Source organism: Mobula birostris, chromosome 2 (genome assembly GCF_030028105.1).
Source record: "Mobula birostris isolate sMobBir1 chromosome 2, sMobBir1.hap1, whole genome shotgun sequence".
NCBI lineage: Eukaryota > Metazoa > Chordata > Chondrichthyes > Myliobatiformes > Myliobatidae > Mobula > Mobula birostris.
The window spans coordinates 62478420-62501921 of NC_092371.1; the positions used below are offsets into that span (position 1 = coordinate 62478420).

Sequence of the window (23502 nt, forward strand, 5' to 3'; positions counted from 1 at the left end):
AAAAAAGCAAGCACTTATTCAGTGTCAAAATCAATGGGCTTTTGCAAAATAGTTCTGTAGGCAAAGACAGATATCTAGCAGCAAAAGTTCTGGCATGACTAAGTTTAAGTTCTAACCATAATACACTTGTTCCAAGCAAAAAGGATTGACATGCAAACATAAGAAAACACACTTGACCCCTCAAGCCTACTCTGTCGTTGAATATGACCATGGCTGATCCAATTGCAAATTCAACTCCATATTTTTGTCCGACCACAGGAACTTTTCAACCCCCTATTAACGAAGAATCTGTTGACCTCTGCCAGAAAAAATATACAAAGCTGATTCCTTTGAGAAAGAAAAAAGTTGCAAAGACTCACAATTCTGAGAAAAAAATTCCACTCTATCTTAAATAAGCAACCAGAATTAAATTCATGAAATACACTGAAGACATGTCTCATTTCCTACATTTTGAGCATTTCTTATTTCAAAAAACATTTCGGTTTCGAATTATTTTTAAAATTGCCATTAGAAAATGTTAAGAGAAGTTGCTTTTCCATTTCTATATACACAGAAAATAAGACCAGTGACATACTATTTACGAATCTGAGGTCCCAATATTATACAGTACCATAACTGAGCAATACACTGAAGTAGCTGCTTCCATGGGAATATTCTCTCCCTCCTCGAAAAACACTAAAATTCTATCTTTATGTTCTCTGGGACTTCCCATGTGAATATATTCAAACTGGAAGAATTGAAGCACTTAAAAAATAAACTTAATGAATTTACAAAAGTTAATGGGTGACATCTCATCTGGGTGAATTAATGGTGATTTATCTGTCAAATAATATTTCATAGTTATTTTGACACTCTGATAACACATGGTTATGACTGGAGAAAATATGAGGGATTAAATTTACTAGCAAAAATAATTATGCAGACTGTTCTAGTCTTCAAACACAAGTCCTCAAAGTGCAGCTGGTGAACAGTGAAAAATCTGTATTTCCATTTAAATGAAAGAAAAAATATCAAATTACAATTCCATAAAAAATAAAAATATAAAAACCGACGTGAGCCTGCCCTGAAACAGTACACTCATTTCTGATGGAAATGAAGACAGGCCTAAAAATCTAGATGGAGAGCTGATTTCACAATTAGGCAGATTCATGCAGCCATTCTCTCAACCACTAAAAGATCACAATACTGTGAGCAACATAACAAAAGCAGACACTAAAAAAAACCGAAATGTTCTCTTGCAAAGATAACGCTGAAGAGTTACACAGAAGTATCATAATGTCAGTAAATGCGACATGAATGGGACAAAAATCCAGTAATACCTTAATTCAAAAGAAATCCAATTTCAGTCCCAAAACACCGAAGACAAACTTAATTCTACTGAGGGAATATAGGAATGAGACCAGAACAAAAAGTTGAAAATACAAGTTCATCTTTGGATGGCAAAGGTTTTAGTGAATGGAAAGTGCAATGTGCTAGCCTGTAATTTGGCTGATTAAAAGGTAGTTTCAATTCCCTCTCTAAATTCTGACCGAATTGCCCTGCGTAAATGGGAACAGAGCAACTATATTAGTAATAATATCCCACCTCGCCACTCTTCTTCAAAGGGAAGTGGGGAATAAAACCAAAAAAGAGTCGAAGTGGTCTTTAGCAGATTGGGGTTTTTTTGTCCAATAATAGTGACATTTACAACTGACAGCAGAGAAATTCTTCCTAGTCAATAATATCATACAGTAATGGTAGCCATTTTGGTCTGAGTACAAAAATTAATTTGTCTTTGGGGCACACTGCTGCCACTATATTGTTTTAAGCACTTTCAACCAAGGTTGAACTTGTTCCATTGCAATACACCAAAGGAGAAAATGGGTGATATCTCTCGTAACAACAGAAAATGTCAAAACTGAACTTCATCCAAGTGAGAGAGATTACTCTTTTTTCCACATGTCCATCATACTTTTACTAGAATTGATTATTTTTTAAATCGATAATCTGTTGATTCCAGCTGTTTGCTCTTGTGATTATCAGAGTATATTGATTTCAGATCATGCCCCAGTTACCCTGTCCATATTTCTTCCTGGTCTCCCTCAAATGAATAAACACTGGCATTTTAACCTGACCTTGTTGTCGGATAATGACTTTGTAAAATTTATGAAGGACCAAATAACTCTTTCTTTTTAATATTAATATATCATCTGAAACCTCAACTCAGGTTGTCAGGGATGCCATGAAAGCATATCTAAGGGATTAAATAATTTCATATACAGGCCCACAATCCCTCATCCAAAATCCTTGGGGCCAGTTGCATTTCGGAATTCAAAATTTTCCGGATTTCATTCCCCCCCCATACCAAAAAACACATATGCTCAAGTCCCTTATTTAATCTGTCTCAGTGAGGTGGACTTTAAGACCCAGCAGTGCACGAAACCTACGCACATCCTCCCATATACTTTAAATCATCTCTAGATTACTTATAATACCTAATACAATGTAAATGCTATGTAAATAATTGTTATACTGTATTGTTTAGGGAATAATGACAAGAAGAAATTTTATTTCCAACAAAAACATTTAACAAAACATAGAAATATATAGCTTCAAACAAACCGAATCAAACATATGGTAAATGACTCATTGGAATAAACGTAGAATGTCACTGTCATTGTAAAACATCAGTAACTTGTCTTTCAGTTTATTTAAGTCATATACAGTGGTCGTTCCGACACTGTTTTCTTCGGTAAGATGCTGCACAGACACACTACGATCAAGCTTCTGCAATAACTCTACTTTCTGCGTTGTTGATAGAGAAGATTCCTTCTCTTTTTCTCATTGTTACCCACAAGGGTATCTGCAGCTCTTTTTGATATTTTCACGGTGAAATTAAACACAAAGTCAACAGTGAACACAAAATACCAGCGAACAGCAAATGCACGTGTAACCAGTACGAGTGCTGAGCCACAACTGACGTCTGGTGGCCTCTGCTAGTGCTGCCACGTCACACCTCAGCTGTCGGTGAAAAAAACTTTGGTTTTCGGAGCTTTTTGGATTTCAGAATTTCGGATAAAGGAATGTGCACCTGTACTGTGAATTTGAAAAGAAAGACCTATACAGAGCAATTAGATCTGGTCAATCAAATTAAAGTAACTGACCAATTATATGCTCAGACCAAAAATCCGGAACTGTACCAGAAGCAAGTGGAACTTGAAACTAAGTTTGACCTTATTTCCGCTCATCCAATTGAACGCCAACTTTTCAAAAATAAGAGCTGGCTTTATATTCATGGTGATAAATCTGGTAACTTTTTCGTCAATCAACTAAGATGTTCTAAAGCTAAACAACAAATTACTAAAATTTGAATGGGAAATGGGAATATTACCTTGACTCATTCTGAGATCAATGATACATTCAAGAACTATTATTCTCAACTCTGTTCCTCTGAATCTTTAAATGATAACATTTCTGTCGAGCATTTCTTAAATAGTTTAAATATTCCCTCGCTTTCTCCTGATCTCAAAGCAAAACTCAGTGAGCCATTATCATTAGAGGAAATATCTTTAGCCATTTCTGCACTGCAGTCTGGTAAATCTCCTGGACCTGATAGGTTCTCTGTAGAATTCTATAAATAATTTTCCTCACTGCTTTTGCCTCAATTAACCTTAGTTTTATCCGATTCGTTTAAACATGGTCAATTGCCAGCATCATTTAATGAGGCAAGTATCATTCTTTTAGTGAAAAAAGGCAAAGATCCAACAGAGTGTTCCTCATATAGGCCAATTTCTTTGTTAAATGTTTATGTTAAAATTTTGGCTAAAGTTTTTCCTCGTAGATTGGAGAACATTGTACCCTCAATTATTTCTGAAGCTCAAACCGGTTTTATTAAAATTTGCCTCCCTTTTTTAATATATGACGTCTATTTAATATCTTGTATTCACCTTCAATTGGGACTCCCGAGTGTGTCATCTTTCTTGATGCAGAAAAAGCATCTGATCGTGTGGAGTGGAAAATTATCTTTTTGCGGTTTTAGGAAAATTTGACTTCGGACAAAGTTTGATTACGTGGATTAAATTGCTATATTCATGTCCCACTGCCTCTGTTTTGACCAACGCCCAGCAATCCTAAACTTCTACCCTTAAACGTGGCACCCGACAAGGGTGCCCTTTAAGTCCCTTACTTTTTGATCTGGACGTAGAGCCATTGGCGATTGCGTTTCGAAGCTGCGTTGAATTGATGGGGATTTGGAGGGGGGATGTTGAGCATAAAGCTTCTCTTTATGCCGATGTTCTTTTACTTTTTATATCAAATCTGACTACCTTCTTACCCCCAATGTTTTCACTACTTAATAAATTTAGCCAGCTTTCCGGATACAAACTAAATCTTTACTAATTTTTATTTCTAAAGCTTTTTTTGATTCGTTAGATTCTATTATTTTGTCCTATCTACAGAAGGGCAAACGTCTCAGACTTAATAAAGTTCACCTTCAAAAACCTAAAAGGGAAGGCAGAATCGCCTTGCCCAATTTTCGTTTTTATTACTGGGCAGCCAATATTCGCTGCCTTACTTTTTAATCTTTCTTTCATAGTCAGTCTGACTGCCCAAAATGGGTGGCAATGGAATTGAACTCCCATAAGGAATTCTCCATTTCTGCACTTCCTTGTCATTTGCCTAAACTAATTGTTAATCCTCTCATTAGACATACTCTGAGAATATCGGCTCGGTTCAGAAAACATTATGGTCTTTATGGTTTCTCCCTCTCTAGTCCTATCTTTCACAATCATCTTTTCCAACCTTCAATACAAGACTTAACATTTCATGATTGGTACAGAAAAGGCATCAGGCGTTTTCAAGATCTTTTCATAGACAATTGTTTTGCAACTTTTGAATAACTGTTTGCAAAGTTTAACCTACCTAATACTCATTTCTTTAGATATCTTCAAATTACACATTTTATTAACCCTTTAATACCAAATTTTCCTGAGATGCCCAGAAAAAGTGTTGTGGACTTGTCTCTTTGTATAAACCCACTGGGTAAAATGTCTAATATCTACTATTCATGATAAGTTTGCGACCTTGAGGCGTGCCTCCTTTGATAAAATTAGAACTGCCTGGGAGCATGATTTAAATATTTCTCTGTCCACGAGGTTTGGGATTCAATTCTTAAGTCAGTTAACTCAACCGCTTTATGTGCTCGCCACTGCCTTTTGCAGTTCAAGGTTGTACACAGGGCTCATATGACTAAAGCCAAATTATCGCAGTTCTATTCTGATATTAGTCTCTTTTGTGACAAGCGAGGCTTCTCTTATCCACATGTATTGGGCTTGCCCCAGTTTGGAGAAATTTTGGAGATGTCTTTACTTTATCTCATATCCTTAATTGCCATTTAGAACCTAACCCTTTGATTGCTCTTTTTGGCATTTTGGGTGAAGTTGACACGCGTTTGAGTCCGACTAAACAGTGAACATTGTCTTTTCCCTCTCTTTTGGCTAGACGTTTAGTTCTTCTTCGGTGGAGAGATGTTGCCCCACCCACTCATGCTCAATGACTTAGAGACATCATGTCCTGCTTGGACCTTGAAAAGATTCATTATTCACTTCTTAATTCAGACATAAAGTTCCATAAGGTGTGGGGACCCTTTCTTGAATATTTTCATAACTCCTCTTTAGATTAAAGGTTTATCTTCCTTTTTCTTCAGTGATTTAGTCCCTTACATCCAGCTTTCTTTTCTGGTTAATGTTTATGGTTTTTTTTAATGATGTGAAATATATTATAGTTTAGGTAGTAGGCAATACACTCTTTCCTATATTCACAGCTCTATAGCGACAAAAGCTCTGATTAACTTTTCTTTATATCGTAATAATTGGCTTGGAGTGTGTAGTGGGAGGGAGGGGTGGAAACGAACTTTATATGATTTTATTTTGGGTGCTTTTTTTACTGTTATCAATTGTACATCCGATAGGTTGGTGTTGCACTGTATAAATCTCCTTTTTGTTGGTGTTTTTTGTTCCAATGTAAAAATTCATTTAAAAATTAAGTTAAAAAACTGAACTTCAGTAATCTTTATTGACTATTGTAGAAAATAAAGTCAGAAAATGTAAGATTCATGAAGTTAAGATTAGCATTCATTTGTATAGCAAGAGAATTTAGGATTATGGGAAAAGGTAGTGTTTGATTAGACTGTTTAATTATTATTATCTTTGCAGCTTAACAATTAATTACCTGCTAGAATTTTATAAATCTATTTAAATATACATAACTTCTTGGTATGTTTCTTAATGGTCACAGTATGTATATGCAGTTGCTTAGTGTGTTCCCAGTGGTTACAGTTCTGGAAAGTTTTGGAAGCTTCTTTGCTGTGTTATTTAAATAGGGGCTAACTGATTGGTTACATACAAAGATCTTACCTACAAAGTTTAACAGAATACTTCTTATCTATGGGTATTAAAAAAAGCTAACCATGTGGCACCACCATATTTGCTTCTTCTCTCCCTTCCACTCACCTCTGCTCCCATTACTGTCAGGTTTCTATTTTCTTTGTTCTGTTAACACTTAATAAAACAATTGTGAAGCAACAAGTTTTCTGCCTCTTTTCTGACTTCCAAAAGAATCTTAAATTAAAAACATCAGAATCCAACAGCAGGTATGTCGACCAAAGAGTCCACAGCCAGATTATCTTTGTTGAATGGAGGAGTAGGCTCGATGGACCAGGTAGCCTTCTCCTACTTCTTATAAGTTTCTATTTTCTTATAAATTCACCATTCCAACCTTTAAGGTAAACATCGGATAAAATGAAATACAAAGTTACCTTCATTTTTCTCTTCTTCTGGGAGCATATGCTCAAGTCGTCGCTCTTGTTGCAATGAGGAAAGAACAGAACCATGCTTGTCTTGATGTTTAGAATCACTGTTCTAAAAGAATCAAATTACAGAAAGTTAGTACTGTATGCAGTTTGTATTTTATACATATACTGTGCTATCATCAGAGCATGTACAAAATCAACAGCTGGGACAATACTGGAAAATATTCTGAAGGAGAGTGTCAATGATCACTTGGAAAATCGGGGACTAATCAGAGACGGCTAACATAGCTTTGTCAAGGGAAGATACAGTCTGACTAACATAATTCAATTGTTTAAAGAGATAACAAAGTGTATCAATGAGGGCAGGGCAGTGGATGGGATTACAGGGGCTTCAGCAAAACCTTTGACAATGTTCAACATGGGGAACTGGTTCAAAATGTTGGGGCTCCTGGAATCCACGGCAAGTCGGCAAATTAGATCTAAAACTGACTTCACAAGGAAAGACAAAGGATGGTGGTAATTGTTATTTTTGAGATTGGATGTCTATGGCTGGTGGTATCTCACCAGTACTGGGACCCCTGTTGTATGTAATACATGTTAATGAGTTGGATGTCAAAAATGGGAAGAATAAGACTGTAAGACATAAAAGCAGAATTAAGCTATTCAGCCCATCGAGTCTGCTCCACCATTCCATCATGACTGATCCCAGATCTCACTCAACCCCATACACCTACCTTCTCGCCATATCCTTTGATGCCTTGACCAATCAGGAAACTATAAATTTCCACCTTAAATATACCTACAGACTTGGCCTCCACTCCACCCTGTGGCAAAGCATTCCACAGATTCACTATGGCTGAAAAAATTCCTCCTTACCTCTGCTCTAAAAGGCCACGTCTCAATTTTGAGGCTGTGCCCTCTAGTTCTCAATACCTCCTCCATAGGGAACATCTTCTCCACATCCATCCTATCTAGCCCTTTCAACATTCAGCAGGTTTCAATGAAATCCCCACATATTCTTCTAAATTCCAGTGAGTACAAGCCCAAAGCTGCCAGACACTCCTCATATGTTAACCCCTTCATTCCCAGAATAATCATCGTGAACCAACTCTGGACTCTCTCCAATAACAACACATCCTTTTTGACGTATGGGACCACAAAACTGTTGGCAACACTCCAAGTGCAGCCTGACTAGTGTCTTATAGATACTCAACATTATCTTCTTGTTTTTATATTCTATTCCCCTTGAAATAAGTGCCAACATTGCATTTGCCTTCTTTACCACAGACTCAACCTGTAAATTATCTGTCTTGGAGTCTTGCACGAGGATTCCTAAATCCCTCTGCATCTCTGATGTTTGAACCTTCTCCCCATTTAGATAATAGCCTGCATTATTGTTCCTTTTACCAAAATGTATTATCATACATTTCCCAACAATGTATTTCACCTGCCACTTCTTTGCCCATTCTTCTATTTTGTCTTAAGTCCTGCTTCCTCAGCACTACCTACCCCTCCATCTATCTTCATATCATTTGCAAACTTTCCCACAAAGCCATCAATTCCATTATCCAAATCATTGACAAACAATATGAAAAGTAGTGGTCCCAATACTGACCCCTGAGGAACACCACTAGTCACCTGCAGCCAACCAGAAATGGCCCCTTTTATTCCCACTCGCAGCCTCCTGCCTGTCAGCCATTCCATTATCCATGCCAGCATCTTTCCTGTAACACCATAGGATTTTATCTTGTTAAGCAGCCTCATATGTGGCACCTTATCAAATGCCTTCCGAAAATTGAAGTAAATGACATCCACTGCCTCTCCTTTGTCTACCTTGCTTGTTACTTCCTCGAAGAACTCTAACACATTTGTCAGGCAAGATTTTGCTTTACAGAAACCATGATGACTTTGACATTTTATCATTAACTTCCAGGTATCCTGAACCTTGATCAGTAAGTTTGTAGATGACACAAAGATTAGAGCAGTTATTGATAGTTTGGAAGTACTCAGCCTAGAGAGAGATAAGCACTGTTAGTGAGATGAGCTGAAAGATGGCAGCTGGAGTTTAATCCAGATAAATGTAAGGTAATGCATTTTGTTAATATTAATGAGTCTTGAACATATAGCGTAAATATGCTATTGAATAATGAGAAACAGAGGAACCTTGTAGTACACACAAACAGATCCTTGAAGCTGGTAACACAAGTGGATAATGTGGCAAGGAAAGATTCCAGGATATTGGCCTTGATTAGTCAGGGAAGGATATACAAGTGGGAAAATTCTGCCCCAACTTTATAAAACCCCAGACAGACCTTAGATTCAATATTACATGTTCGCTCAGGCAAAGATATGATTGTGCTTGAGAGGTGCAGAAGAGATCCATCAGGAGGTTGCCTGGGATGTAATAGCTCTGCTGAGATTGAAGACGCTAGATCTATTCTCCCTGGAGTGGAGGAAGTGAAATGGGAAATGACTGAGGTATAAGAAATGATGAGAGGTACAGATAAAGAAGACTGCAAGAAACTTTTCTCTACATCAATGATGGATAAAACTAGAAGGGATAGATTTAAGGTAAAGGGAAACAAATTTAGAGTGGGGTTGAAGGGGAACTTATTCACTCACAGAGTGGTAGGTACCTGGAATGCACTGCCTTAGTTTGGTTGAAGCTGGGTTGCTGACAGCCTTTAACAAGTGTCTAGATGAGCACTTGAATTGCCAGGGCATTGACAGCCATGGACCAAGTGTTGGGAGGTGGAATTAATATGGAAAGAGCCCATCAGTTAGTGTGGATGAAGTTTCATGTTGTACAATTCTATGTCTCCAAAACAAAAATATTTATAGAACTGTAAAAACAATAGTTAGGAGGCAGAATCTTTTTCTGCTGATCTTGATGTTATTCCATTCAAGTTGTTGCATATTACGAACAGAATCAACAAACTCATTCGTAAGGCCAGTGATGTTGTGGGGATGGAACTGGACACTCTGACAGTGGTGTCTGAAAAGAGGATGCTGTCCAAGTTGCATGCCATCTTGGACAATGTCTCCCATCCACTACATAATGAACTGGTTGGGCACAGGAGTACATTCAGCCAGAGACTCATTCCACTGAGATGCAACACTAAGCGTCATAGGAAGTCATTCCTCCCTGTGGCCATCAAACTTTACAACTCCTCCCTTGGAGGGTCAGACACCTTGAGCCAATAGGCTGGTCCTGGACTTAAATCATGGCATAATTTACATATTACTATTTAATTACTTATGGTTTTATTACTATTTAATTATTTATGGTGCAACTGTAATGAAAACCAATTTCCCTCGGGATCAATAAAGTATGACTATGACTATATTTTTTAAAAAATAGTATACATAGCTGCTTATCATTGTTATTGCACAATCTAGTACCCCAGAGCAAGTGTACAATAATAATCAGCCACATTCAGTAGGTTTTTCAATATCTTCATCAGGGTCACTACAAGTGGTTTGTTTGGGAATGTTAAAGTTTGTGGGTTACATATCCCTGTAAGTAATGGGCAACAGCAGAAATTTTACTTTCTAAAAATTGATTTTAGTTAGTTCACACGATCTCCAGGTGTCATGTGCACAGTAGGAAACACACAAGATATGATTCCTAGTCTATCCTAATCTCAGCCAAGGTAAGATTGGACTACTTTGATGACTTTAAAGACTCCTCACTGAAAGGTCAGATCCTTGGAACTTCTGCAGTTGATCATCAACCAGGATTGTCTGGAGAAAAACATGTGTGGGAAACAGGCTCAAATGGATGTCTGCCCAAAATGGTACTGATTCTAAAATGAAGACAAAGTTGAAATCTGGGTCCAGAAGTTTAATAACCAAGCATGAAGTTTGCACTCAGTAAATGGGGGGGGGGGCAAAATGGTAGAAGAGGGCCAGGAAAATAATCAAAAGTTTTGCTTCAGATTACTTTCCTGGTATGTACCAATGAACGGGTACTACCTTCAGAAGGAAGTCAATTTTTACCCGTATTCTTTCAAATAAACTGAATATAGCTGGTTTAGTAAATTTCTATGACTCTCTATGTGTTGGTGCATGGCCAAGTGGTTAAGGCGTTCGTCTAGTGATTCAAAGGTCGCTAGTTCGAGCCTTGGCTGAGGCAGCGTGTATCCTTGAGCAAGGCACTTAACCACACATTGCTCTGCGACGACACCGATGCCAAGCTGTATGGATCCTAATGCCCTTCTCTTGGACAACATCGGTGGTGTGGAGAAGGGAGACTTGCAGCATGGGCAACTGCTGGTCTTCCATACAACCTTGCCCAGGCCTGCGCCCTGGAAACCTTCCAAGGCGCAAATCCATGGTCTCACGAGACTAACGGATGCCTATAAATGACTCTCTATTAGACAATTCTCTGGTACTTGGCTGAAGAACTCAGGACAATACTCCAAGAGGTAGCCATTCATGAGCAACTCATTTGAATAACCGTTCCTCATCTGACCTTCTATTTTTGCTGCAGAACTTCAATGGACAGTAACACACAAAATGCCCTAGATTTGAGTTTCACTTTTGACATGCTCCAGACTTCTCAAGTTCTCTGGCCGGGGGTAGAATTCTGATAAATCTAACTGAAGTGTTGTCCACACACAATTGTTCAGTCTCAGTCTATGCTGAATCTTGGTGGTCAGTGGTGACATTTACATCTTATTTAATTCCCTTCAATTCATTTTCCAACAATCAATCATGGAAAGCAAGAGCCAAGACCTGGAGGGAAAGGGTCTAGTTGGAGGCCTCTGATTACATCTTATTGGGATCAACCAAGTAAGTAAAAAATTGGAATCAAATCATGAATGCATTTCTGAAATGATGCTTGTGTCAAATGTTCCCTATTTAACTGAAACCACTATCCTGTAAAACTGAAGAAATGTCCATGGAATAATGTCAATGTGCTACATGAAAATCTACCTTCACCAGATCTTTCGTAACTCCATGAAGCAACCCTACTATCCCACCCCCAACCACTAATGGCAATGATGGAAACACATTGTTAATGAGTTAGGTAAAAGAGTACAGGAAATCTATTAATTGGAAATTCTAAGTGCCAAATGTGAACATCGAACAAGGGCTCAATATAGAGGCATCATGGTCACCACAATATGAAAACAAGAGCATTCAATCATGTAGGATGCAGGGTATTGATCCAAAATGTTGACAATTCCTTCTCCACCCCCTTGCCTGAGATACTGCTTGACCCAAGTTCCTCTACCAGGCTGTTTGTTGCTCCACATCCCAGCAGCTGCAATTTCTTGTGTTTCCATTCAACCTATCATCGTCCAACCACTTAATGAGGTCCAGAGAAGGTGTGGAGACAGTCACTACCAAGGATATGCAAGAACATGTTCCAACAGTCAGATGTTCTTGGGTACCTTGGGATCAGTGTGGCAGAACTGGCAAGCAAGTGGGAGAAATCCAGGGCAGAGGAGACACAAAGTTATTTTGCAAGCAACATTCCTTAACGTTCTTGATAGCACCAAATTTCCTGGGCAATGCCAAGACCAGGCATCCAACATTGAGCAGAGCTTAAAATTTTATAAACTCCAAACAATTACATGGGATCACAACATTTTTCAGGAGGGTTTCATTTGCCTGAACAAAATTACTATTGTGCTCACAACAAGCCTTCAGTATTGTGCAAACATGGAGTGTGAGTGAGGCAAAAGTCACTGTCAATATTTTACTATTCTACTCCTTTCTCTCCCATTAGGCATATCCCAATTGAAAAGTTAAACCCAGGCCATGTTAGTTTTTAAAGCAGCTTTACAAGTGAATTCAAACTTTTGTAATTGGTTAATAATAGATAATTGAGACTTACTGAAAACTTCTGTCCTTGAAAAACATCCCTGACATCACGTACAGGTTGTTTGCTCTTCACCCGCAAAGACAAAGTACAGCTGTTGACTCTGCGCTGTACGGCTGCTGACTGAGTACGTGTTAGAGTAGAAAGCAGAACTATACTGTCATCATCTTGACTGTTTTCATTGATAAGAGTGGACAACCCAGTATCCTTGAGCCAATCAGCATCCCTCTCTGCATCTACAAAGGAAAAGTAGAAACATTTAAATTTAACAATAGAGCACGTTACCCAGACTAAATGTATGTGGGGTGGACTTTGCATGAAATTACTGTAAGATCCTCATGAATATATAAGTAGGTGTTTCTCACACATGCAGACACAAGAATTCCTCTTTGTGGACTGATGCTTGCCCGAGTTGCTCCAACACAGAATTTTTTGTCGAGTCTAGTTTCAGAGCACGAACTTGCAATGAATCTCCATCACTGACAATAAGGAATCCAAGCAAGCAACCTGCATTAAGTTGGTACCAGCATCGAAAGTTCTTCCTGGATTTCAATTGAAGAGAATGGATACCTGAACAAAAGTTAAACATGACTTTTTTTGGGGGGGAGGGATAGTTTAATGTTTTAGTTTATTAATTATTTGGATTTTTAAATAATTTATACTTTTCAGATAGAGGTGATGTAACTACTGTAGGTGAGGTTAAATAAGAAATTTTTCGTCAGTTTCTGTGATGTTTTGCAACTTCAAAATATAAAACTAATTAAAAGAAAAATGCAGAGCTGGGAGATAGGTATTTTAGTTTTGGTTTACTTTTCGCTTGGCATGCGCTTATGATGTAGCGGTATAATGACGTATGCCATTCACATACTTTTTAACATAACCCATAATTAATTACTTTGGCAACGAAGAGATTTGTCATGGTGCTCAAGAGAAGTATATTCCAGTTAAAAGCAAGAACACTAAGGGTGGGGTGAGCAAGCCTTGGTTAACAAAGGAAATAAAAGAAGACATCAAACTAAAAGCTCATGCATAAAAAGCCGCCAAGAGTAGTGGGAGACTAGAAGATTGGGAAAACTTTAAAAAGTAGCAAAGTACCACTAAGTGAGCAATAAAGAAAGGGAAGGTAGATTATGAAAATAAACTAGCACAAAACAGATAGTAAAAGTGTTTATAATTATATAAAGCAGAGAAGGGTGACTGAAGTGAATATAGGTCCCTTCGAGGACTAGAAGGGAGAATTGATATTGGGTAATGAGGGAATGGTCGAAACTTTGAATGACTATCTTGTGTCAGTCTTCATGATAGAGGAAACATCGAACATGCCAAAAAAAGATGTTATGGATGCAATGGGAAGTAAGGACCTCGATATAGTAGCTATCACTAAAGAAGTAGTGCTGAGCAAACTTGAGGACCTGAAGATAGACAAGTCCTTTGATCCTGATGGAATGCATCCCAGGGTACTAAAAGAAATTGCAGAAGTTATAGTAGAGGCTTTGATGATAATTTACCAAAATTTTCTGGATTCTAGGCAGGTCCCAGTAGATTGGAAGATGGTGAATGTCACACCACTATTCAAAAAAGGATGTAGACTAAAGGCAGGTAACTATAGGCCGGTTACTTTAACATCTGTAGTTGGGAAAATGCTTGAAGCTATCATTAAAGAAGAGATGGTGAGGCATCTGGAAAGAAATAGATCTATCAGGCAGATGCAGGATGGATTCAGCAAAGACAGGTCCTGTTTGAAAACCTTACTGGAGTTCATTGAGGATATAACGAGCACAGTGGATAGAGGGGAACAGATGGATGTTATTTATTTGGATTTCCAGAAGGCATTCAATAAGGTGCCACATTAAAGACTTATCCATAAGATAAGGACGCATAAGGTTGGGGTGAAGTATTAGCATGGATAGAGGATTGGTTAACTAATAGAAAGCAGAGAGTTGGAATACATGGGTGTTACTGTGGTTGGTAATCAGTGGTGAGCGGTGTGCTACAGGGGTCAGTGCTGGGCCCGCAACTGTTCATGATATACAGTAACAATCTGGAAAAGGGGACCAACTGTAATGTATCTAAGTTTGCAGATGATACTAAACTGAGTGGAAAAGCAAATTGCGCAGAAGATACAGAGAGTCTGCAGAGAGATATAGATAGGTTAAGTGAGTGGGCAAGGGTCTGACAGATGGAGTACAATGCTGGTAAGTACAAGCTCATCCACTTTGGAAGGAAAAATGAAAGAGCAGGTTATTATTTAAATAGTAAAAAATTACAGCATGCTGCTGTGCAGAGAGACTTGGCAGTGCATGTGCATGAATCACAAAAGGTTGGTTTGCAGGTGCAGCAGGCTATCAAGAAGGCAAATGGAATGTTGGCCTTCATTGTTAGAGGGATTGAGTTTAAAAGAAGGGAGGTTGTGCTGCAACTGTTTAGAGTACCGCTGAGGCCACACCTGGAGTACTGCGTGCAATTCTGGTCTCCTTACTTAAGGAAGGATATACTGGCTTTGGAGGCAGTGCAGAGGAGGTTCACCAGGTTGATTCCAGAGATGAGAGGGTTAGACTATGAGGAGAGATTGAGTCACCTGGGACTGTACTCACTGGAATTCAGAAGATTGAGAGGTGATCTTATAGAAACATACAGAACTATGAAAAGGATAGATAAGATAGAGCAGGAAAGTTGATTCCACTGGTAGGTAACACTAGGACTAGGGGACATAGCCTCTAGATTCGGGGGAGCAGATTTAGGACTGAGATGAGGAGCAACTGCTTTTCCCAGAGAGTGGTGAATCTATGGAATTCTCTTCCCAATGAAACAGTGGAGGCTACCTCAGTTAATATAATTAAGACAAGGTTGGATAGATTTTTGCATAGTAGGGGAATTAAGGGTTATGGGGCAAAGGCATTTAGATGGAGAAGAATCCATGGCCAGATCAACCAGGATCTTATTGAATGGCAGAGCAGACTCAAAGACCAGATGGCCTACTCCTGCTCCTATACTTAATGTTTTTTATGCAACTCCAACTACAATGTGCAAGAGGATCAGGAAATGTGATGCTCTTTGTAGAGACTCATCCCAAACAGGACTTTGTGCTCAATGGGCTATTCCTAGAACATACGTAGAGAGAGAAAACAATTTAACCTCCTTTTACCATGACCGAAGGAATGACTTGAAGCCTGTCCAAAAAATTTCTACAGCATTGCACATGTCATGCTAACATAATGTGAAATTTTGTAAGCAATGGAATAATGTGACTTGTTCTATAGCTGGCGTATGAATGCACTCTACTTTGTATTTACAAATTTTAAAACAGAATATATTTTGAGGAAAGAAATCTACCCGACACTTTTGCAGGCTTCACACATATCGCTACCACCTCTTGCCCCAGTAGTGACTACGCCCTACATTCTCCTCATCTTAACCACTTACCTCTTTGCTGGCCCAAAGACAATCTGCAGAGGTGACACCCCCCCCCCATTCTTTAATCTACCAACACAGTTCCACTGCACCCAGCAACCTAACAAATTGAGCACCTCACACCACTTTGTCCAGTTATAATAACACGACAGAACAAGTCAGCATCTCTTTCAACTTTTTATGTGGGTTGTCCACAGTGATGAAAGCTGAAACCATGATGTTAAATGAGCCAAGCAAAAATGTCAAACAAAATAAAATAAAGTCCAAGTCGATGGTCACCAACAAAGGCTCTAGCAAAACTAAGCAAGGCTATCAATTTTGATATGTTGAAGCAACAAGTCAAATTCCAGATAGCTTTATAACACAGATTTATGCAATACAAGATACAATATAAAACACAAAAGTTCTGAAATCATGCAACCAAGCAGATACAAACACCCCTACAGACTAAACTTAAATAATCTGATCATTAAACTGAAGATTCAAATCAAAAAATCCATAAAAGCATTTAAATTCTCAATAGTCCTGGCTCAACCAGGGATAAGAAGGTCTTAAAATTCAATATTGACAGAAGCTCAAAAAAATAATTTTCAAGGACCATTTACCTCCGGCACAAACAACAAAACTGAAAAACTTGACATCATCTACCATACAGAATTCCATTATAATCTTCCAAAGATAGCAATATTTCTACAATTTTTCACTACCTGCCTTGCCAAGCACTCCATTGTTGTCCTCAGACAGCACAGCGTTGATGAAGAGGAGATGTTAGAAACTTAGAAAACATACAGCACAATATAGGCCCTTCTGCCCACAAAGCTGTGCCGAACATGTACTTACTTAGAAATTACCTAGGGTTACCCATAGAGAAGGGGTCCCAGAACAGGTCTCTGAGTCACCAATCTCCATGCAAAATATGACCCCTCTACAAACATTCTTTGCCCTCTGTGAGCAAGCCAATTCTGGATCCACAAAGCAAGGTCCCCTTGGATCCCATGCCTCCTTACTTTTCTCAGTAAGCCTTGCATGGGGTACCTTATCAAATGCCTTGCTGAAATCCATATACACTACATCCACTGCTCTACCTTCATCAATGTGTTTAGTTACATCCTCAAAAAAATTCAATCAGGCTCGTAAGGCACAACCTTCCTTTGACAAAGCCATGCTGACTATTCCTAATCATATTATGCCTCTCCAAATGTTCATAAATCCTGCCTCTCTGGATCTTTTCCATTAACTTACCAACCATTGAAGTAAGACTCACTGGTCTATAATTTCCTGGGCTATCGCTACTCCCTTTCTTGAATAAGGGAACAACATTTGCAACCCTCCAGTCCTCCAGAACTTCTCCCGTCCCCACTGATGATGCAAAGATCATTGCCAGATGCTCAGCAATCTCCTCCCTCACCTCCCACAGTAGCCTGGGGTGCATCTTGTCTGGTCCCGGTGACTCATCCAACTTGATGCTTTCCAAAAGCTTCACCACATTCTCTTTCTTAATGTCCATATGCTCAAGCATTTCAATCCACTGTAAGGCATACCTACAATCGCCAAGACCCTTTTCTGTAGTGAATACAGAAGCAAAGTAGTCATTAAGTATCTCTGCTATCTCCTCCAGTTCCATATACTTTTCCACTGTCACACTTGATTGGTCCTATTCTCTCACATCTTATCCTCTTGCTCTTCACATACTTGTAGAATGCCTTGGAGTTTTCCTTAATCCTGCTCGCCAAGGCCTTCTCATGGCCCCTTCTGTCTCTCCTAATTTCATTCTTAAGCTCCTTCCTGCTAGACTTATAATCTTCTAGATTCATATAATTACCTAGTTTTTTTGAAACTTTCATCAGCTTTCTTTTCTTAATTAGATTTTCAACAACCTTTGTACCGTATGGTTCCTGTACCCTACGTATCGGAATGTACCTATGCAGAACGCCACACAAATATCCCCCGAACATTTACCACATTTCTGCTGTACATTTCCCTGAGAACATAAGTTCACAATTAATGCTGCCAAGTTCCTGCCTAATAGCTTCATATTTCCCTTACTCCAATTAAATGCTTTCCTAACTTATCTGTTCCTATCCCTCTCCAATGCTATGGTAAAGGAGATAGAATTGTGATCACTATCTCCAAAATGCTCTCCCACTGAGAGATCTGACACCTGACCAGCTTCATTTCCCAATACCAGATCAAGTGCAGCCTCTCCTCTTGTAGGCTTATCTACATATTGTGTCAGGAAACCTTCCTGAACACACCTAACAAACTCCACCCCATCTAAACCCTTTGCTCTAGAGAGATGCCAATCAATATTTGGGAAATTAAAATCTTCCACCATGACAACCCTGTTATTATTACATCTTTCCAGAATTTGTCTCCCTATCTGTTCCTTGATGTCCCTGTTACTATTGGGTGGACTATAAAAAACACCCAGTAGAGTTATTGACCCCTTCCTGTTCCAAACTTCCACCCACAGAGATTCAGTAGACAATCCCTTAATGACTTCCTCCTTTTCTGCAGTCATGACACTCTCTGATCAACTGGGCTACGCACACATCTCTTTTGCCTCCCTCTCTGTCTTTTCTGAAACATCTAAAGCCTAGTACTCTAAGTAACCATTCCTACCCCTGAGCCATCCAAGTCTCTGTAATGGCCACAACATCATAGCCCCAAGTACTGATCCATGCTCTAAGCTCATCCGCTTTGTTCATGATGCTTCTTGCATTGAAAGACACATCTCAAACCATTCTGCTTACCCTCTCTCTCACACTGCTGACAAGCTTTCTCCATTTGTGAGCCAACTGCCCCTTCCTCCGTCTCTTCAGTTAGGTTCCCACCCCCGACCCCCCAGCAATTCTAGTTTCAACTTTCCCCAGTAGCCTTAGCAAACCTCCCTGCCACAATATTGGCCCCCCTTGGATTCAAGTGCAACCCGTCCTTTTTGTACAGGTCACACCAGCCCCAAAAGTGGTCCCAATGATCCAGAAATCTGAATCCCTGCCCCCTGCTCCAATCCCTCAGCCACAAATTTATCCTCCACCTCACTCTATTCCTATACAAAATATACATATTCCCAAGTTATTATATTTTATCCACAACATAATATAATGTTATGGATATAACATTATCCCTCTTGAAAAATACTTCAGCCACCTACTATGCTCACAAATAAACTGAAGTTCTTAAACACCAGCCATCTATACTTCATAACCTTGTTCAAAGAAGATCCACTATCTGGTTGAGCCTCCTAACTTTGGCTGTCTTCACAGCTAAGCATTACTTCAACATATGATCTAAAGTCTGAAAATCACCACCTGAAGATTATATCAAGATTGGGTCTTGACTACACGTTATGGGATAGACATTATATCATAGCAAAAGGAAATTTACATAACCATACTTCATTTAATGTACTCATGACTTTGGAACGTTATTAAAATATCTTACCCCAGCTCCCTGCTTTGGCAAACCAGTCCATCAAATAAACTTCCCATCCGCCAATGGAAATTAAAATTCCCATCTTGATTTGCTGTACTATTCATGTTTGTAACAAGATATCCCCTCCATCAACCCTGAAACACCTTAACTCTCTAGAATTCTCGAGAACCTTATTCTCTAAAGGAATGCACAACTCTAAGGCAGAAACTCAATTTATTTTTTGAATGTTTTGCTTGTTTCCATGTTCAGAACCTAGCTGTTTCTTAGGAAGGTCCTCTTCACCAGCATCTTAGCCTTTACCACTGTTTCCTATGGTGTACTATATTGAGGAGGGACCACCCAACTATGACGTTTGGCATGACACACTGGAAAGTCAAAATCAAACTAACTGATGGACCTCTACCTTGCTGAGGCCCAGCGACAACTGTCAGGCACCTCCTCTCATTTACCCCTCAAACAGGATCCCACTAAGGAGCACCAGGCCATTGTTTCCCACACCAGCAATGATCTTATTAACGCTGGGGATCTCCCATCCACTGCAACCAACCTCATAGCTCCCTCACCCTGCACCTCCCGTTTCTATCTCCTACCCAAGATCCACAAACCTGCCTGTCCACGAAGACCCATTGCTTCAGTTCATTCCTGCCCCAGTGAATTAATATCTGCATACCTTGACTCAGTTTTATCCCCCCGGTTCAGTCCTTTCCCACCTACATCCATGACACTTCACACACTCTTGATCTTTTTAATGATTTCAAGTTCCCTGGTCCGAGCACCTCCGTCCACCACTAGGAAGGCCTCAAAACTCTGTTTCTTTTTGGACAGCAGACCCAACCAGTTCCCCTCTACCGCCACTCTCCTCTGTCTAGTAGAACTTGTCCTCACTCAGTAATTTCTCCTTTGGCTCCTCCCACTTCCTTCAAACAAAAGTGTAGCCATGGGTACTCGCATGGGTCCCAGCTATGCCTGCCTTTTTGTCGGCTACATGGAACAGTCTATGCTCCAAGCCTACACTGGTATCACTGCCCCTCTTTTCCTATGCTATGTCGACGACTGCATTGGTGCTGCTTCCTGCATCCACTCAGGTTCGTCGACTTTATCAACTTTGCTTCCAACTTTCACCCTGCCCTCAAACTTCCCTGGTCCATTTCTGACCACTACCTCCCCTTTCTCGATCTTTCTGTCTCTGGAGACATCTTATCCACTGATGACTATCCTGGAGGCTGTGGAAGTGAGCGACGTCCTCAATGAATACTTCTCTTTGGTATTCACCAATGAGAGGGAACTTGATGATGGTAAGGACAATATCAGTGAGGTTGATGTTCTGGAGCATGTTGATGTTAAGGGAGAGGAGGTGTTGGAGTTGTTAAAATACATTGGGACAGATAAGTCTCCAGAGCCTGACGGAATATTCCAAGGGCTGCTCCACGAGGCAAGGGAAGAGATTGCTGAGCCTCTGGCTAGGATCTTTATGTCTTCGTTGTCCACGGGAATGTTACCAGAGGATTGGAGGGAGGCAAATGTTGTCCCCTTGTTCAAAAAAGGTAGTAGGGATAGTCCGGGTGATTATAGACCAGTGAGCCTTACATCTGTGGTGGGAAAGCTGTTGGAAAAGATTCTTAGAGATAGGATCACTGGGCATTTAGAGAATCATGGTCTGATCAGGGACAGTCAGCATGGCTTTGTGAAGGGCAGATTGTGTCTAACAAGCCTGATAGAGTTCTGCGAGGAGGTGACCAGGCATATAGATGAGGGTAGTGCAGTGGATGTGATCTATATGGATTTTAGTAAGGCATTTGACAAGGTTCCACATGGTAGGCTTATTCAGAAAATCAGAAGGCATGGGATCCAGGGAAGTTTGGCCAGGTGGATTCAGAATTGGCTTGCCTGCAGAAGGCAGAAGGTCATGGTGGAGGGAGTACATTCAGATTGGAGGATTCTGACTAGTGGTGTCCCACAAGGATCTGTTCTGGGACCTCTACTTTTCCTGATTTTTATTAACGACCTGGATCTGGGGGTAGAAGGGTGGGTTGGCAAGTTTTCAGACAACACAAAGGTTGTTGGTGTTGTAGATAGTGTAGAGGATTGTCAAAGATTGCAGAGAGACATTGATAGGATGCAGAAGTGGGCTGAGAAATGACAGATGGAGTTCAACCCGGAGAAGTGTGAGGTGGTACACTTTGGAAGGACAAACTCCAAGGCAGAGTACAAAGTAAATGGCAGGATACTTGGTAGTATGGAGGAGCAGAGGGATCTGAGGGTACATGTCCACAGATCCCTGAAAGTTGCCTCATAGGTAAATAGGATAGTTAAGAAAGCTTATGGGGTGTTAGCTTTCATAAGTCGAGGGATAGAGTTTAAGAGTCGCGATGTAATGATGCAACTCTATAAAACTCTGGTTAGGCCACATTTGGAGTACTGTGTCCAGTTCTGGTCGCCTCTCTATAGGAAGGATGTGGGAGCATTGGAAAGGGTACAGAGGAGATTTACCGGGATGCTGCCTGGTTTGGAGAGTATGCATTATGATCAGAGATTAAGGGAGCTAGGGCTTTACTCTTTGGAGAGGAGGAGGATGAGAGGAGACATGATAGAGGTATACAAGATATTAAGAGGAATAGATAGAGTGGATAGCCAGCACCTCTTCCCCAGGGCACCACTGCTCAATACAAGAGGACATGGCTTTAAGGTAAGGGGTGTGAAGTTCAAGGGGGATATTAGAGGAAGGTTTTTTACTCAGAGAGTGGTTGGTGTGTGGAATGCACTGCCTGAGTCAGTGGTGGAGGCAGATACACTGGTGAAGTTCAAGAGACTACTAGACAGGTATATGGAGGAATTTAAGATGGGGGCTTATATGGCAGGCAGGGTTTGAGGGTCAGCACAACATTGTGGGCTGAAGGGCCTGTGCTATGCTGTACTATTCCATGTTCTATGTTCTAAACCCACTGACTCTCACAGCTACCTGGACTATACCTCTTCCCACACTGTTACTTGTAAAAATACCATCCCCTTCTCTCAATTCCTCCATCTCTGCCACATCTGTTCTTAGGATGAGGCTTTCTATTCCATAATGAAGGAGATGTCCTCCTTCTTTAAAGAAAGGGGCTTCCCTTCCTCCACCATCAACACTGCCCTCATATGCATCTCTTCCATTTCGTACATGTCTGCCCTCACCCCATCCTCCCGCCACCCCACCAGGGACAAGGTTGTTCTCATCTACCACCCCACAGGCCTCCGCGTCCAACACATAATTCTCCATAATGTCCGTCATCTCCAACGGGATCTCACTACTAAGCACATTTTTCCCTCCACGCCACTTTCTGCATTCTGCAGGGTTTGCTCCCTACACAACTCCCTTGTCGATTCATCCCTCCCCACTGATCACCCTCCTCGCACTTATCCTTGCAAGCAGAACAAATGCCACACCTCCTTCCTCTCTACCCATTCAGGGCCCCAAACAGTCCTTCCAGGTGAGGCGACCCTTCACCTGTGAATCTGTTGGTGTAATCCATTGTTTCAGGTGCTCCCAGTGTGGCCTCTTGTGTATTGGTGAGATCCAACGTAGATTGAGAGACCACTTCGCTGAGCACCTACACTCTACCAGAAAAAGCAGGATCTTCCAGTGGCCACCCATTTTAATTCCACTTTGGTTTGAAGGAAGTGGGAGGAGCTGAAGGGAAATTGTTCTTGGTGTGGACCAGTTCCACCAGATGGAGGAGAGCGATGATGGAAGGGGACTGTTTCCGTCTATTGTCCAGAAAGAAGCAGAGAGCTTTAAGGCCCAACTAACCTAGTCCCATTTTGTGTACTATATATCTATTCTGGTTCACAATGGTCTTAAAACATAGAAACATAGAAAATAGGTGGAGTAGGCCATTCGGCCCTTCGAGCCTGCACCGCCATTTATTATGATCATGGCTGATCATCCAACTCAGAACACCGCCCCAGCCTTCCCTCCATACCCCCTGACCCCCGTAGCCACAAGGGCCATATCTAACTCCCTCTTAAATATAGCTAATGAACTGGCCTCAACTGTTTCCTG

At 40.3% G+C, this 23502-nt stretch overlaps 1 protein-coding gene across 2 annotated transcripts in view; it reads right to left on the minus strand.

Annotated features, from left to right (window-relative positions):
• The window catches only part of LOC140187037 (rho GTPase-activating protein 18-like), a 135446-nt gene that overhangs the window by 26099 nt on the left and 85845 nt on the right, over positions 1-23502 (minus strand). For both annotated transcript variants that reach the window (XM_072241924.1, XM_072241916.1), the window contains exons 3-4: positions 12633-12853; positions 6794-6896 (exon numbers count right to left, since the gene is read on the minus strand). In XM_072241924.1, the coding sequence (XP_072098025.1) occupies positions 6794-6896; positions 12633-12853 (324 nt within the window). The remainder of the gene's footprint in view (positions 1-6793; positions 6897-12632; positions 12854-23502) is intronic.